Below are 18,068 nucleotides of genomic sequence, written 5' to 3' on the forward strand. Positions count from 1 at the left end.
CTAGTCTTGTCTAGCTCTTTAGAGGAATGAAAAAATCTGAGAGATAAGAGTTTCTGAGTATTAATAATCAATTTGTTAATTAGATTAGCTGGTAATCAATAAAATTGATGGTCAGTGGTTTCTCTCAGTAACCAGAGACAAAACTATGGAGATCACTTAAATACTTTTGGAAAAAGAGGTGCCCCGATGAGTGAAAATCAACCCTGTGCTTGGTGAATAATGGGGGGGGGGTGGCTAAAAGTCTTCAACTCCTCCTGCTGAAAATTCCTATTAACAGTATTGAAGCTTGAGGGACACTCAGGTTCATTCAGTTATTGAAACTACATTATGAGGAGAGCTCAGAAAAACTTCATCAGATTTATACAAGAATATCTGAGTTTCATTTTTAAGTGATAAGATAGTCTTTCTTCTTGCTCTTTATTTAATTCACCAAGTTCTAGGACTATATAGTCCAGAGGTCAGTGTGCTCCTGATAAATTAGTTTCCTTGTGCCTCACCTTTTTTCCACTTGCAAAATGCAATTAAGGGGCGGCTAGGTGGCATAGTGGATAAAGCACCGGCCTTGGAGTCAGGAGTACCTGGGTTCAAATCCAGTCTCAGACATTTAATAATTACTTAGCTATGTGGCCTTGGGCAAGCCACTTAATCCTGTTTGCCTTGCAAAAAAAAAAAAAACTAAAAAAAATGCAATTGGTATCACACAGGAGGGTTATGAGAAATTATAAATCATAAAAAGGCTAAAGCCCTTTGTAGTCACTGAGTACTCTACATGTGCTGAAAAATAACAACATCTTCATGTTCAAGGGGCACTTCTGCAAAAGTAGCTACTAGAGCCTGCATGAAGTTTTCTCATACAAGGTGGGGAAGAGCTCCCTGCCAATATTTGGCCCACATATGACAAATACAGACCAACCCAAGGAGTTTCAGAAGCATGACTCCCTTGAGACTTTTGTCTCTTGGAGGAGCTCTCTTGTGAAATTGAATACTCCACCCTTGTTCACCCCAGAATCCTAACAGGAATTTATCATCATACCCCTTTGAACCCAGGGATGACTCATATTTTAAGGCCTATTTTACATATAAGTAACCTGAAACCTGCTGAGGGAAAGTGACTGGCTCTGGATGAGATGGTGACAGAAGCTGATATGGAACACAGGAATCCCAAGCCCAAGAATCACAAACTTAAACCCTAAGGTCACTCCTCCACCTACCCAGGGGACTGTTGCCTGACTATAAGATCAACCCATCACAGACTGGGAAGATGGGTCTCATCCTACCCTCTCCAGGATAACAATTAGTGTGGTATATCTTCACTGCCACTACATTTGTTCTTTTCTCCTCCAGTACTTACTCATTCTGCCCCCTTCCTCCACTATACAAGTTCTCATCTTCACTTAGGAACCAAAAATGACCCCTCCAGTCAATATAATCTGACCACCACAGCAGCTGCTATTCAGGTGACATTAACAAAGTCCCTCCTCCCCCACAGCAGACCTGTCCCCTAGCTGACCTCTCAGTGATGAAAGAGCCCCATCTTCCCATTTTTTATTTGAGGCAGGAGAGTGAATTGTAGAAGAAAAGCATCTGTGGATATGTTGCAATATAAGTTCCAACTCATACTGCATTAACTAAATTTTTCTGCCAAACTTCCTTATTTCTGTGGAGGGTACCACCAACCTTCTAGGTATCCAGATTCAGTTCCTCACTCTCCTTTATACTTTACATCCATGATGTCTTTGACATGATGTCTTCTACATCTATCATTTTTCCTACACTCACACAGCCATCATTCTTGTTCAAGGCCTCACCACTTCTCATCAGCAATATTACAATAACCTCCTAATTGTCTCATGTCTTTCCCCTCCACATAACTACCAAAGTGATTTTCCTAAATCACAGGTCTGTCTTTCCCCTGATACCCATTAAACTTTTTGTTGTTGTTGTTGAGTTGTTTTATTCGTGTTCTAGTGTGCATGATCCCATGTGGGGTTATCTTGGCAAAAGTACTGGAGTTATTTGCTCTTTCCTTCTTAGCAGCTGATTTTATAGATGAGGAAACGGAGGCAGAGTTAAGTGACTTGCTTAGGATCATACAGCTAGTAAGCGTCTGAGGTTAGATTTGAATTTGGGTCCTTTTGATACCAGGCCAGGCATTCTGTTCACTGCAACACTTAGTTACTCCATTAAACTCTAGTGGTTCCCTATTGACTCGAGGATGAAATATTATTTCATACTTTTCTATCTCTTTATAATTTCTATTTTTTAAAGATATATGTATAATTACTAGTACAGTAATATGTGTACTCTTTATAAACAAGTAAATATACACATTGGGAGTTCTAATTTTTTTTTATTGATAAGAGTATACAGTCAAATTTAGAGACCACTGCTCCAGAGCTTCAGCTAAAGTTCTAGTGATGTCATCTCCTGCTCTAGTCCCCTTTTTTGTATAAGATAGATGTCACCTAGCACTCTGTGAAGGCAGCAACATGCCACTCCAGGTTGGACTGAGGTGAAGCAGTGTGGTACCACACAAGTGCTGGTTTGGATGGGGCCATCTGAGATCACATCTGTCACCATTCCTATCAAGGTGACTTAACTTCTCTGTGCCATCTCTAAATGTAGAGAGATGGGTTAATTGATCTGTTGGTTCCCTTTGGACTCTGTGTCTAGAAGCCTATGTTAAGACTTTGCTTTAAGTTTCTCTGCATTCTAGTGCCCAACTTTTCCTTAGTCACTATGTAGAAGAAAGCAGAACTTGACCTTCAGGATGATCAAATCTGTGGTCGTGGTACACTGAGGTGCTTTGGTTTTGTTCGTTTTTCCCCTCCCCACAGGGAGAGGGTATAATGGTAATAATAGCCTTGGAGTTTAAAGCATCTTCTAATCTATAGCATTGAACATATGCAACTGAAGAAATATAGTTAGGCCTGAGGGCTGAGACCATTCATATTGACCATTTTTATTCTAAGCATAATTTTGCCCCAGTTGCTACAATTTTAGGGTCTCTGGGTCAGGAGGGTCTTTATTTCTGCTGAACTAGGAACTATGGTTCACATGTGATAGGCACTTAATAAATGTTAATGACTATTTACTCCATTGTAAAGAAACAAAAAAGAAGGATCCAGAAATGAGTTTTTATTGATCACACTATTCTTAAGTGTACTTAAGGACAAGGACAATTGCCTTTGTACTGAGCCATTAGCCATTTGGGGCCTTCTCAGAATCCACCATGACAAGAAGGCCCAATGTGCAAGACAGTGTACCTGGCACTGACCTTTAAAACTAAAACAGAAAATGAAAAAAAGAAAACAGTCTCTGAAGTTCACTTAGTATAAGGAACGGTTTCTTTCCAGGCTTCAAAGCAGCTATAAAGGCTTTTTTAGAAGAGAGGAGACTTGGGAAATGTATGGGAGGGGCAGGTGCCTGAGTGTGCTCACACATATACTTGCTCACTTGAATGTATGTGTCACTGTTTGAGTTGAGAAAGTCTTTAGCTTGTGCAGACCCCAAGGGAGTTTGAAAAGTCAGAGAGAGAGAGATTTACTTGCAGTATTGAAAAAAGTTGAAAAACTAAATGTTGAAAACAGATTTAAAGGTTTACTTTTCAATGCCAAGTTTCTCCTATTGGGTAGGCAATATGGGGCAGTGAGATTTAAGAAAAGTCAAGCAATGTAATTGTTTCCTAAATCAGATCAAATCCAATTTCCAAACTACTGTGGTTTCTTTAACTGTAAATTGATCTCATATATGGACCCTCAAGGGTTAGAGGAATGGAACAGAAGCTCTAAGGGTAGTTATCTTACTTAATAGTTAGCATGTGTATATGTCTGACATCTATATAGCAAATTAGGATTTGCAAAATGTTTTCTAATTATCTCATTTTATCCTTACAACAACCCTGAGAAATAGTGCTATTATTTTTTTCATTTATAGATGAGGAAATTGAGGCAGTAACTTGCTTGCCCAGGGTCTCACTGCTAGTTAAGTGGCTGAGTTCAGATTTGAATTCAGATCTTCTTGATTCCAGGCCCAGTGTTCTGTCCACTGTGCAACCAGCAGTCTGTATTTTCATGTGTTCTATCCTCTTGGTAGAATAGAAGTTCCCTGAGTGAGGGTTGAAACCATTCTGTTTTTGTCTCTATCCCCAGGATCTAAGCATATAATAAATAGTTGCTAAATTGAATTGAAAGGAAGTATAACTGAATCTTCTCCATTTGGATCATATGATACATACTTTTAAGTTATTGAGAATATTTGGCCTGGTAAAGAGATTTAAGCAGTAGAGGAGTGAATAAAAAGTATTTCTTAGGTACTTAACTATGTCCTAGCCAGAGTAGCTAAGTGATGCAGTGGATAGAATACCAGACCTAAATTAGGAAGACCTGAGTTCAAACATGACCTCAGATACTTACCAGGCTGTGGGACTCTGAGCAAGTAAGTCACTTAATCCCTGTCTGCCTCAGTTTCCTCATTTGTAAAATGAACTAGAGAAGGAAATGACAAACCACTCCAGCATCATTTCCAAGAAAACCCCATGGAGTCATGGAAAGTCTGATGTGACTGATTAACAGCAATAAAATATCCTAGCCATTGGACTAAGTGCGTGGGGTTACAGATATATTAAAAAAAAAAAGACAATCCCCTTAATCAAGGAGCTCATGTCCTACTAGAGGAAGATAACATGTATGGAGGAACAGTGGCTAGGGAAAGATTTTTGATCTTCAGGAAGCACAGAGATGGTGAGTTTATGTATTTATAGGATAAAGTAATAGTACCATTGATTTAATTACTGTTCTCAGAACAAGAAGAAAAGGGTGGGGAGTGACAAGATACCTTTGGCAGAGCATTCCAAGCTCATATTGGTCTGATCAGCCACAGTCAGACACACTTGCAACTTGACTCTAATAAATGATGTCATTTTGGTCCTCTTAAATAACTAGGACAACAACTAACCAATTATATGGTTGAGTATCCTGGAATTAGTTCTGGATGGTTGAGGGGGGATATAAAGATAAAATAGTCAAAAATCAACCATGAGATGCCTGGCTGAAAGGGCTAGCTCACATTTTGCAGCAGTCAGCTGGGTTGGAACTCCAAAGATAAATGAACCACTTCCCTTGGGACTGAGGATGTGGACTGTGGAAGGTTTGGATGTTGTGTCTGAGTCCAAGTGGAAGATGTCTGTCCGGATTAGGAGGTTCGGAATCACAGAGAGACAGATGGTGAGGTGACCTGGGCACGTGAGTAGCTGCAATACACAAGCACTGTCTTCAGATCTCTGAAAAGTCATCATACTAACCCATGTGCTTATCATACTAAGAATTACAATTCAGTCTAACAAGGCAGGGAGAAGTGGGAAGGAGAAAAATAAGTACATGTTCATTGAATAAATTTTTCCTACCTGACTTTATTGAGTGTTCTATTGACCAACATGCTCTACTCTTCAGTGGGGATACAAGAACAAACCATATAAGTCTTGCCTCAGTGAACCTCCCTTTGCTCAAAAGTGAATACAAGGGTGGCTAGGTGGTACAGTGGATAGAGCACTGGCCTTGGAGTCAGGAGTACCTGGGTTCAAATCTGGTCTCAGACACTTAATAATGACCTAGCTGTGTGGCCTTGGGCAAGCCACTTAACCCCATTGCCTTGAAAAAAAATTCTAAAAAAAAGTAAATATAAAGTGATCTTAGGAGGAAGAAAGCACTAATCACATGGAGGATCTGAGAAGTCAGGAGGAGGCACCTGACTTGATCCTGGAAGGTAGTGGGGGATTTCAGAGAAGAGGTGGGCAAGGTGGAGCTTCTGGGGTAGTGAAGACAGTCCCACAAAGTGGTTCCCCTATTTGGTACCTTTTGTCAGGAGAATAAGACTTACTCTGCTTTCCTCAAAGGAAGAACTAGAGCCACAGTTAGAACAAGAAATAGTTTTCTACTTTATATAAGAAAGAACTTGGAGTGATGTCCAAAAACAGAATGTCCTGCATCAGGAGAAAAGTAAGTTGCCTGTCTCTGGAGGTATTCAAATAGAGGCTACAAGACTGCTTCAGGAGACATTCCAGAGGGCTTCCTTATTTGGTTAAAATGACCTCTCATATCATCTTAGAGCTCTTAAGAGCCAATGATTTTAAGTAACTTTTAGAGTGTATTGAGTTTTATAGGCAAACTTTCTTTTCTTGCCTGAGGATAGAACAAAAGGACAGGTTTAATTAAACTAGTGCTGTAGGCATTAGAATTAGGGATTAGAAAAAGTTATTGGGGCAGCTAGGTGGGCAGTGGATAAAGCACCAGCCCTGGAGTCAGGAGTACCTGGGTTCAAATCTGGTCTCAGACACTTAATAATGACCTAGCTGTGTGGCCTTGGGCAAGCCACTTAACCGCATTTGCCTTGGAAAAAAAACTAAAAAAAAAATAAAGAAAAAGTTATGAATATATTCCTCAGGGAAGTTGTGGTGTTTCTGAGAAATGTTCAGGGCAAATAGCCTACTTAAAGAGACTATTTGAGTAGGTTTTTCCCTAATTTTGAGGGATAGATTGAATTTTACTTTGCCCTTTTTCCCATTCCATGTTCTTGGGTGCTTTGACTATATTCTTGGCACTCAAGGTTGAAGAAGGTTAATTTAACCAAGGAAAGGTAGAGTTCAGGCCTAGTTCCCCAGGGTAGGCAAAGCTTATTTTAGTCTAGAATCTTATGCTTTTCTCTACCTCTCCCTGTAGAACAGTCATCATCCCTGCTGCAGCTTTGCTCCCCTCTGGATGAGGGAAAACTTAGCAAAGCTAAGAGCGTTATTCTAACTTTATGAATCAGCTTTCGCCAGGGAGCAGACAACCCCTGTCATCTCAGAAAGCTCTCTTTGAAGAACTTCAGGCAGCAAAGGGAAGAATGTCCTCACAGTCAGGGTTGATAGATGCTGGAACCAAAGACCAAAGGAAAGTGTGTAAGTCCCTTTGCAAATCTGTACAAAATAAGAATTATTTTCATCTCTTTTAAGTATGGCCTTGCTAGGAGGCCACTGATGTGAAATTACTTACAAAGGTGCTTCTAGGGATTTTGAATATGTGACCCTTACCCCTGAGTTCTTTGAGCTAGAAGCCTCCTTGGAAACCAGAAAATTAAGGGACAAATGGATAGGATGTAGTGAGTCCCAGGGAACCTTCTTCCTTATCAGTAGAAGTAGATGTTGCTGGGAAAGTAGGATATTAGAGCCTTAACAATTGCCATGCCCCTAATTGACTACTAACTGTGGCTGGTCTAGCCAGTATTGAGGCTATTGGTCAAGCTACAGAAATTGAAACTTTTTCCAAAATGACAGATTTGGAATTTTAATATGGATTTCATCCAGAAATATTGTCTTCCTTTCTCTCCTTACCATTTGATTTCAGGCTCCCATCTTTGTACTAATCACCCCTTGAGTCACAGATTTGCAACTGCAAAGAGAACTCATCTTCATCTGACCGCTTGTATACAAATCCTAAATTTCTGTCTTATATTGTGGCATAAAGACTAGAGAGCTGGCCTTGGAGCCAAGAAACCCAGGGTTCAAGTCATATCTCTGGCAACTACTGTCTTGTGTGACCCAAACAAATTATTTCACCTCTCAATTCCCTTTTAAGAATATAGTTTGCAAAAAAATTGCTGACCTACACTGGGAATTTTGTGATCAGGCAGTTCCCTATATCAGTGAAATCACAGATCCTATCCCTGTCCCTGTCCTCCTCCCATACTTCTCTTTCTGTATTCTTTGACTGGACCTCCCACTTGATCCTTAGCACACATGATAGGGAGTAGAATCTATAGCATGATGAGCAGGCCATGTGGCTTAAAGTAGTGACTAGATAGACAATAGACCTGTGCTCACATTTTGCCAACAATTTCTAATTATCTGTCTCTGAGCAAATCCCTATTTCCTCATCTCTAAAGTGGGACAAATACTACCAGAAGTGCTTATTACACAGGGTTTTATGGGTTCCAATGAGAGCATATATTGAAAATGTTTTGAAAGTCTAAAGGAGCTAGATAAATATAATTTTTTTTGTTGTCATTAAATATTCCCGGAGCAGTATCTGACCCTCAGGCTATAGGATTTTCCAGTATACTTAAAACATTCTCTGCCCTCAAAGAGATTATACTCTACTAGGGAGAGAAAATTATTTAGAAAATATGTACACAAAATTTTTACAATAAAGTAACTCAGGAAGTGTTCTACCAATTGAAGAAATCAGGTTTAGTGGCACTTGAGTTGAACCTCAGTGGAATCTAGGATCCTAAATGGGAGAGGAAAAGAATGAATGCATAAAGAATGTTTGCACCAAAGCATGGAAACAGGAAATGCAGGGTCATACAAGGATTATCAGGTAGGGCAGTTGGACTAGAGTATAGATTGTGTGAATAGAAGCAATGTGAAATAAGCTTGAGAAAAGTGACTGGTGCCAGTTTGTGAATGGCTTTAAAAACCAAACAGGATTTTGTGTTTTACTCTATTTTTATTTTAGCAGAGAGGAGTAACTATAGGTATAGCACTTTGGCAGCTGTGTGAAAGGCAGATTGGATAGTGGAGAGATTAATGTAGAGAGAGACTATTGTGATCTAAATGAGAGTCAAGGGGACATGAACTAGGGTGGCAGATGTGTAAGTGGAGCAGAGGAGACAGGTGTGAGAGAGAGAGAAAGGGAAATTTTAGAACCAAAATTGACAAGATTTGGAAATTAATTTGATATGGGTGATGCAGATAGAGAATTGGAGATGACTTTAAGGTTGAAAATCTGGATGAAAAGAAGGATTTCCAGAGATATGGGAAAATTAGAAAGAGAGGAAAGCATGAGGGTAAAAGGGAAGACAAGAAATGAATTCAATTTTGGACATGTTTCAGTGACTATCAGGTATTTGGATGATGTGAGACTAAAGTTTGAGAGAGACTGACTGGATAGACATAAGTTCTAGTAGCTGATGAAATCACTAACAGAAAAATGTACAGAGGATAGAAGAGATCTCAGGAAAGAATCTAACTGTAGTTAGTGGGTGGAATATGGATGGTGATCAGAAACTGAAGAGTGTCTAGGTAGGAAAAAACCGGGGGGGGGGGGGGCGGAGAGAATGAGAACAAACAAACACAAATGAGCAGTGTCATAAAAACCCAGGAAGAGAGAGAGTATCCAGGGAAAGGAGGTAGTCAGTGGTATCATATGCTTCAGAAAGGTCAAGAAGGATGAGGACTGAGGTCATTGGATTTGACAATTAAGGAATCGTTTTTAACCTTGGAGGGAGAAGTTTCAGTTTTCTGAAGATTTCTAGAAGATCCATTTTAGAGGCAGTTCCTATGAGGCATCTTTTGCTCCTGCACTGCTGGTGCTACTGGTTTCTTCCAACTTCTTTCATTGTCTTAAAAAAGAGAAGTCTTTAGGACAGTAGTTTTAAAAAATGGTAAGAACAAGTGATTCTTTTTAAAGGATGAAGGAGATTGGAGTATGTGTGTAGACAGTAGGAAAGAGGAAGGAGGCAGTGGAAATTAATGAGAAAGTGGATGATTGAAGTTGATTATTTGTGAGCTTGTCAGCTAAGGGAGGAGCAATAGGGGTATAAACCCAAGGACAGGAGTAGAGAAGTTGATGTTTGCAAAAAAAAAAAAGATCACTTTTTCCTCTGAGTTTGGAGCAAAGAAGGAGAGTGAAAGTTGATGTAGAAGTGATTTAAGTGTAGAGTTAAGGAGAAAATTAAGCTAGGAAGACCTCAATATTTTCAGAAAAATATAGGGCCTGCAGGGGGAGGGATAGAGAGAGAGAGAGAGAGAGAGAGAGAGAGAGAGAGAGAGAGAAGTTTAGATTGAGAGAAAAGACTATCAAGAGCAAATATTGAATGGCTTAACATACCAGAGTTTTTCATTACCAATATTCCCTCCATGAAATGTAGACCTCTTCATGTAAAAAAAAATTACAATTTAGGGAAAGACCTGCTGGAATGCCTCCAAGATTACTGTGTACCTGAGATAAGAACTTAAGTAGTTTGTAGTATCTATTTCCTGAGTCTTATGCAAGAGGAAGAACACTAAAAACTATCCGCTACTAACTTTATATGTAACTTCAGACAAGTCATTTAATATTTTTTGCATCTTAGTTCCTCATTTAAAAAATAGAAATAATTTTCTAATATTGTGGCACTGAAGTGGAATTTTGGATATGATACTGAAAAGTTTAAAGCTATATAAATACAGATGACTATTGTTTTGAACAATTCCACAACCATTTTCTGATTAAAGTTTTTCTTGAATGCTTATCAGGTCACAACCTCCTCTAGCTCTGATTTGAGGAACTTGCATCCTCTCTGTCCCACCCCCAATATCCCGGGGCTTTATTGTTTCCTAGGCAATAAAGGAAATATGTTCAAGGTCCTGTTTGGCAGAGATTGCTTTGTTTCCCAAGGCGACACCTCTGTCAGGTACTGCTTGAGGGTTCTGGTAGCTAATACTGCCAGCCCCTGAGTGTTGTGTTTGGTGGGCTTTTTTTCCCTTTTCAGAACAAAGTGAACTTTGTGGATGACAGCTTCCCCCCTGGTCCTGAGTCTGTGGGCTTCCCTGAAGGGGACAGTGTCCAGCAACGGGTAAAGCAGTGGTTACGACCTCATGAAATCAACTGTAGCATTTTCAAGGACCAGAAAGTTGGTTGGTCAGTGTTTCGGACACCCCGACCCTCAGACATCCTGCAGGGGCTCCTAGGGAACTGCTGGTAAGGTGTCATGTTCCTAGATCATCTTTGGAGACTTGAGGCTAAACCTTGCTACATTAGCCTCAAGGTTTGTCAGTATTTTTGATCCTGTGAGATGAATGTTAAAATGTTAAAAAAAAAAAAAAAAAAAAGCAAGAAATTAAGATAGCTTTTGCTGAGAAACTGGGATCTCCCATGCTGGCAGAGATGATCTTTCTGGCACTCCTGAGTAAAGGATCCACTTCCTCTACATTACACTGAAGAAGATTAAGTCACACTCTCAAGTAATCTGATTCCTACTCAGCTCACTCAACAGCATGCTCCTATTAGGAGGAGCCAGTTTCTTAGTCTTTTAATCTTGATGTGGTATGGGGTTAAGAACACTTGAGAGACCTGACTTCTAGTCCTAACCTGAGTCCTAGAGCAAGTTATTTAACCACAGTGGTATTTAGTTTCCCCTCTGTAAAATTAGGGAAATTGGATGATCTTCAACATCTCTTCTGTTACCTGGCATGTTATGATTCTAGTCTGCAGGATGGAGGGAGCTCTTTCCTAGAGCCTGTCATCCTCTCATCCCTTAAGTCTCCTTGAAAAAGACCCAAGAGACATTGCCTTGGTCTAGAATGACAGTGACTCTAGAGGTTGTGTATGCTTCCACAGCTTCTGGAGGTTCAGTTGATTCTTGAATTCCTAGTCTGAAGAAGAAAGGGTTCTCTTGTGATCTATGAACCCAAGGGGTCTGTGGATTAATAGATTTCAAGGTCCTGTTTGGCAGGCATTCAGATTCCTGAATTTGAATGGGAAAATAATATCTTAATTTTCACGAATTTCCAACTCAAATTTAGCACTTCCTTTCAATAAGAATGTCTTTTTAAAAAGTCTTATTGTGAGTAGAATTCCTCCCATCAGTTTCACCAGACAACCAAAGGGGTCCGTGACTCAAAAACAGTTAAGAAATCTTGGACTAGGTATTGTGGTTTGATCTTGAGAGTCCAGCAACTCAGATCCTGGATAGGGCCTGTTCCTACCCTTCCAAGTTCAGACTGGGGAAGTGGTATGCATCTAAGGCTGGAATTAGTCAGGGTTCTGCATCTGCCCAAGGGATGAGAGTGGGCTTGACAGAATGTGGTGAGTCAGGGATGATCTGGCTTGAGCCATCCCCTTTTAACAGGTTCCTCAGTGCACTGGCAGTGTTGGCTGAGCGCCCAGATCTAGTGGAACGGGTGATGATCACCCGTACTCTCTGTCCAGAAGGGGCATACCAGGTTCGGCTGTGCAAGGATGGCACATGGACCACAGTGCTGGTTGATGACATGCTGCCCTGTGACGAGTGTGGGTACCTCCTCTTCTCTCAGGTCAGTGTTCCTTCCTTTCTCTTTCCTGTCAGGTCACTGGGCTTCTGTAGACAGAGAGGGCTTCCAAAGTCAATATTCAAAGCAGGAAGAAACTCACAGGGCCACAAAGAAGGGCAATCACTCACTAGGCAGCAAGTAACAGAGCAGATGAACATAATCTTTTGAGGCAAGCAGAGTCTCTTGGCTGCCCATTGGGGATGGATTCTTAGGGAATCTATTTGATAGTAGCCTACACTTTAGCCTGCTATATCATTAAAGTGTTTTCACACTCATTTTTTTATTTAGGCCCAGCGGAAACAGCTGTGGGTTGCTCTCATGGAGAAGGCCCTGGCCAAGCTTCATGGCTCGTACTTTGCCCTCCAGGCTGGGCGTGCCATCGAAGGCCTGGCCACACTCACTGGTGCCCCCTGCGAGAGTCTGATGCTGCAGGTCAGCTCCACTAACCCCCGAGAGGAGCCCATTGACACTGACCTCATCTGGGCCAAAATGCTGAGTTCTAAGGAGGCTGGGTAAGAGGAGATGGGTGGGGCTGGTTTTCAGCAGTCAGAAAAGTTGGGAGGAGAGAAAAGGGGACACAGGACGACAGTAGGCAACACAGGAAGACAAGTTGAGAAGCTAGAGGGACCACTCCCAAGATCTAGAAATCTGAACATAGCAGGCATTTTATGAGCCTTGACAGGATACCCCTTGGGCCTAGTTTATTCTTTTTTCCCAAGTAGTTACTTTGCCTTATTTGTGTTCTTGACAAATTAATGTTTCCAACTACACTGAGGAAGCAGATTAAGGAGTTTTAGAAAGAGCCAGTAGTGTAAAGCAGGAGCCAAAGTGTAGGCGAAAATCATCCTCTCACCTGAGTGTGAACTAGACAAAGCCCCTAGGCTGGAGATTGGGGGGGGGGGGGTGCAGGATTGGCATTGTTTTAAAGCCATTGATGGTATCCCCAAGTAGACTGAGATTAGAGATCTCAGTGGAGGCTATGGGACTGAGGTTTGGCCATGGCAACATGAAGAACACAGGCTGATGCCCATAATGTTACAGGCTTCTTCCATTCAAGAGGTTCCTCTTCCAAGGAGTAGTGAGGTTTTATGGTCTTTATACCCACTCCAATTTCAAGATAAAATACAGAGTTCCCATATGATGAGTTTGCAAAAAGGGAAGGGCAGAGTCAAACATTCCCCTAACAAGAGGAACTGCCTTTGGGGAACCAGCCACCTGGTTTAGTAAGCACCTGTTGGAAGTTGCTGCCTAGTTTGACAGGGAATTGAGATACTTGGATTGGATTTAGTTCCTCTTCTTCCTGATGATAGAAGGGAATTGATTCTTCTTTCCCTCAGGGCCTCACTTCTACCATCTGCAAAATATTGAGGGAGCAATCTCTGGCTGTGGGATTAAAGGCCCTGGAGGATCAACCCTTCCTGCTTCCTAGCAGAGTCAGAAACTAGATTTTTGATCCTCCCTGTAATGTTTCCTGTGTGACCCAGAACAAATGATATAGCTTCTTCAGCATTTGACTTTGTTTGGCTATAAAATGAGGACCTTTTGTTGAAGTATTGAAGGTCTTCAGTGACATATTTGTACCAGTTTACACAGAGTCAGAGAGTATGATCCAGCTGTAGACACTGTACCTACCATCTCCCATTTTCTTGCCCTTTGCAACCAGACTTGAGTTTGGAATTGTAAAAGCTTGGTAAGTGTCTTGGACAACAAACTGGGCACATGACTACAATTTAACTAGTGCTAATTTCTCTTTTGGGAATAAGAAGCCTGAACAATGATGACTCTCTGGGAATCTGTGAGTATCACCTCTGGTCTTTGCAGAGTTGAAGCCGGTATAAAAGAATTCTGAGTCTTAAGGTTGGCAGGCTCCATTCTGGAAACTCTTTGGAGCTTAACAACAGTGAATCTTAGATAATCATCTGAGGGGGGTTGGGAAAATGTCAGCCCAGCTTGTCTCATAAATGTTAAAGGAGAATGTATGAAATATCTAAGTTGCATTTTTGGAACTTTTTCTCCTAACACTTGCCTCCCATGAACCCCCAGTGTAATATCTCAGTGTTGAAATGACTATTCAAATGGCTGTCATAGCATCAGATGTATAGCATCAGAAAGTCTTCTTTGGAGTACCTTCTGGAGTTGGGCAAAGGGGAAGCAACTCCCACGTTGAGGATACGAGAGCACTTGGTCCAAGGGTCTGCAGTTCTACCTATTCCCCAAAGGCTGCAATGGGCCTGGGGACGTGACACAGTCAGTGGCCCCATCAGCATGGGCTATGCTATCTCTGCTTATAGGTTCCTGATGGGTGCTTCTTGCGGAGGGGGTAACATGAAGGTAGATGATACAGCCTACGAAAGCATGGGCCTCCGTCCCCGTCATGCCTACTCCATTCTGGATGTCCGAGATGTTCAAGGCTTCAGGTGAGCACATCAGCGGACCCCCACCCTCCCTCATGAGGAAAGAAATGGAAAAATGAGGCAAAAACCCCTGAGTCTAAGTCTCCAGAGAGTGTCTGAAGAGGCTAGAACTTCTGGGGGATTGAAAACATCATGAATTCTATCTCCAAGGAGTGGGAAAGGGATGGGGAGAAGAGCTCACAATCCAAACTGTCCTGAAGACTAGAGGGTACAAAGGTTCTCTCTCAAATAACTTGTCTCTAGAGCCCAGGGCTTCAATAACCAAAGACAGCTTCTCCAGGCCTCTTGCCAGGGGGTGAGTGTCTCAGGTGGATAACCATCCAACAGTACTCATCTGTCATACTCTGCCCACCACAGGCTCCTCCGACTTCGGAACCCGTGGGGACGCTTCTCCTGGAATGGCAGCTGGTCTGATGAGTGGCCGCACTGGCCTGGGCACTTGCGCCATGATCTGATGCCCCATGGCAGCAGTGAGGGGGTCTTCTGGATGGAGTACAGTGACTTCATGAGGTAAGTCGGCTGCTGGTGGAGGAAATTTATGTCAAACTGTGCTAGAGGACACAAAAGTGCCAGAGAGCTTGGAAATAACTGAATGAATCTCTGTCACCGAGGATTTGGACATAAAGGATTAGTGTTGACCACTTAATAGTAAATAGTAAATAAAAGGGTGCTTAGTAAATATTTTATCAACTTGGCTAAATTGAAACAAAACCTTGGAGAATTCTCCTGTGTCTGGGGAGCAGGTGTATACCCCATCTGAGGAGTCAAGACCTACCTGTCCCAAAAGACTGCCTCAAGCAGCAGCAGCAGATAAGCCTTGGGTCAGAGACCTGAAGTTTGATTCAGGATGGGCCTGGCTACCAGGCTTCCTTTTTGCCCAGTGTAAATAACCCTTCCTGCCCCTTCCCTTGTGCCTGGCCATAGAGTGAAGAAGTGAGTGCCCAGAGAGCTTAGTAGAGCCTTTTGGAAGGGCTGCCTCACACAGGCTCTGGCACAGAGGATATCAAGGAATGAAGGCTGTCCTTAGGGGGATCAGGATGGGGAGCAATAGCCCTCCAGTCGGGATCCAAGGCTTCTGCCTTGGGTACCTTTAAAGTTTTCCAAAGGTCGGGGCTCTTTTCTCTGAGAGCTCATTCTTTCACAGCATACTGGTGCTGATACAAATTTGGAGTTGCTGAGAGTAGCACCTACCTCTAAGAGTCATAAAACTGTTGGTGCCGTGGGGGAACCAGAGAGCCATGGTAGCCCCTCATTCTTGTGGGCACAAGCTGAGAGCTAGAGCAGGAGGTCCTGGGACAAAGAAGAGAGCAGGGGGCATTCAAGGGCAGAAGAGGGTCAGAGGACTCACATCTTTGAGGAAAACCAGGTATTTGCTAGCCACAGTGATGGTAAAAGGCAGGGGAGACCTGGGAGCCTCTGGGGCCAGGCTTAGATTCCAGATCAGAGGGAGCTTGGAGTCAGACCCACAAATGCAGAATGGAAGAGAGAAGCAAGGGTTAGGCTGTCTGTGGGTCCAGACAAGTTAGGAGCTCTTCCCAGAGAAAAACACGATCCTCTGAACCGCAGGCCACCTGATGGACAAGTCTAGGTGAGGAACTGGGACACTTGGTCCGAGGGCTCCCCTGCCCATCCCCCATGAGGCTTCCATGTAGGGTCCTTGCACCACCTGGTGGTGACCACTAGCATCTGCAAGAAGCGAGAACTGTTCTCTTACAGGAGCCTGGGCTGGGTGGTGGTAGCCCCCTTGCCCCCGCCCCCACTTCCTGCAGCTTGCTGTCTAGGGGGAGGCACTTAATCCTTTGTACAGACTAGTCCTAGCCCATTTCTCCAGACTTAGTTCATGTTGTTTTTGTCCACATGTCCTGGCTTCCAGCCAAAGTGTTCTGTCTCTGTTTTTTGAACCCATAATCCATCTCTAGCCCCTAGACCTGGACTGCATTCCCTTCTAGGATCAGTTCTTCCACTATTTTCTTGCATTTACTTATTTGTTTGCAGGTTACAGGTCCTATAATGAAGTTCCTCCAAGTCAAGAGCTGGTTGCAATCGTTTTCCTTTGGAGAGCTCCAGCCCCTAGCACAGAGTAGGGCAGGAAATTATAGAAGTAGAGTTGAGGTGGCTACAGAGAGAGAAAAGGAGAGAGACAGATACTGAGATAGAAAGAGAGCATGAATATAATTTGGCTGGGCTATGGAATCTGGAGGAAAGAATTTTGCATCTAGAATCACAAGATCTGACTTTAAATTCCACTTCTGCCAGTTTCTTAGTGCATGAGTACCAAGTGATTTCTTTTTCAGGTATGAATTTAGGTATATGGCCACCTAAGTTCCTCCCAACTTTGAAATTCAGGGTGGGGGGATTCTTATTCTTTGACTAGCATACCCCTTAACTCTTTTGTAACCTAATTTCCTCATCTGCAGCAGACTCAGGGTCATACTACCCAACTAACAGGTTTATGGAGGAAAAAGTGCTTTGCAAACCTTAAAATATTATATAAACGTGAATTGGGATAGGTGGATAGAGCTGGATTATAAAGGATCTTGAAAGCTAGACTGAGAAATCTGCACTTGAAAAATCATTGAGTATTTGAGTAGAATGAATAAATGAATGGAAAAGCATTAATTAAATATTCACACAAAGCACTGTGCTAAGCAGGAGAATAAAATACAAAAATGAGACAGTCCTGCCCTCAAGAATCTTACTTTCTATTAAGGAGAGACAACACATGTATGAAGGGCTGTGATTTGGAAAGTTACAATGCCTTTTGAAGTCTTTGGGGAATAGACTGACACATTCTTTCTGAGAGCAAGAGCAGTATTGATTTGATTGCTTATAGAACTGGAAATAGGATTGGAGGAGGGGTGCAGGAACTAAAGGTAGCATGAGAAATTAAACTGGCAGTGTATGCAGGATTGATTGGAGACCCACTCACTAGCTCGGAGGTTGTTATTATCCTGATGTGAAGTGATAAAGGCTTGGATTAGACTGGTAGCAGGTGTAACGGAGAAGAAAAGACCAATCTAAGACCTAAGTAATATAGGGACTCCTGCTTCCCAGGCATTGCCCTCCCTCTCCAGATTCTCTGAAGTACCTGAGCTGAGTCTCCAGAGGGTTCCCCTTCAGATGGGAACTCAGAACCCAGTGAACTATCTTTGTTGCTTTACTATCAAGGCCTATGCAGTGAGATGTGTAGCCAACAATTTAGGTCCCAGATGGTTTTACCTTCTCCTAATCTCACCCTCCTTTCTTCAGGTACTTTGATTCTGTTGATATCTGCAAGATCCACTCAGACTGGCATGAAGTGCGGGTTCAGGGTGCCTTTCCCAATAAATCGAGTGGGCCCATCATGGTGACCTCCCTGACTGTGCTGGAACGAGCCACCCTGGAGTTTGCTCTCTTCCAGGAGGGGAGCAGGTAGGTGCTAGGCCAGGTAGTGTAGAGGGAGTTCAGGGGTTCCCAGGGAACTGTTCTGGAGCTATTTTATAATCTTGCTACTGTTAACAATATTTGCCCCTCCCCAGGGGTAAAACTAAGGGCTTAAGTGTAGAGTAAGAATATAAGAAAAGTGGAAAGACTTCAGATCTTGAGCACCTTTGATTTGACTTTTG

General features: G+C 42.4%; 1 protein-coding gene across 6 annotated transcripts in view; it reads left to right on the plus strand.

Moving 5' to 3' along the window:
* The window catches only part of CAPN15 (calpain 15), a 101,006-nt gene that overhangs the window by 76,990 nt on the left and 5,948 nt on the right, over positions 1–18,068 (plus strand). For all 6 annotated transcript variants that reach the window (XM_074197052.1, XM_074197053.1, XM_074197051.1 and 3 more), the window contains 6 exons: positions 10,510–10,718; positions 11,869–12,052; positions 12,338–12,561; positions 14,341–14,466; positions 14,821–14,973; positions 17,713–17,874. In XM_074197052.1, coding sequence (XP_074053153.1) covers positions 10,510–10,718; positions 11,869–12,052; positions 12,338–12,561; positions 14,341–14,466; positions 14,821–14,973; positions 17,713–17,874 — 1,058 coding nt within the window. The remainder of the gene's footprint in view (positions 1–10,509; positions 10,719–11,868; positions 12,053–12,337; positions 12,562–14,340; positions 14,467–14,820; positions 14,974–17,712; positions 17,875–18,068) is intronic.

This window comes from Macrotis lagotis, chromosome 8, assembly GCF_037893015.1.
Source record: "Macrotis lagotis isolate mMagLag1 chromosome 8, bilby.v1.9.chrom.fasta, whole genome shotgun sequence".
Lineage (NCBI taxonomy): Eukaryota > Metazoa > Chordata > Mammalia > Peramelemorphia > Peramelidae > Macrotis > Macrotis lagotis.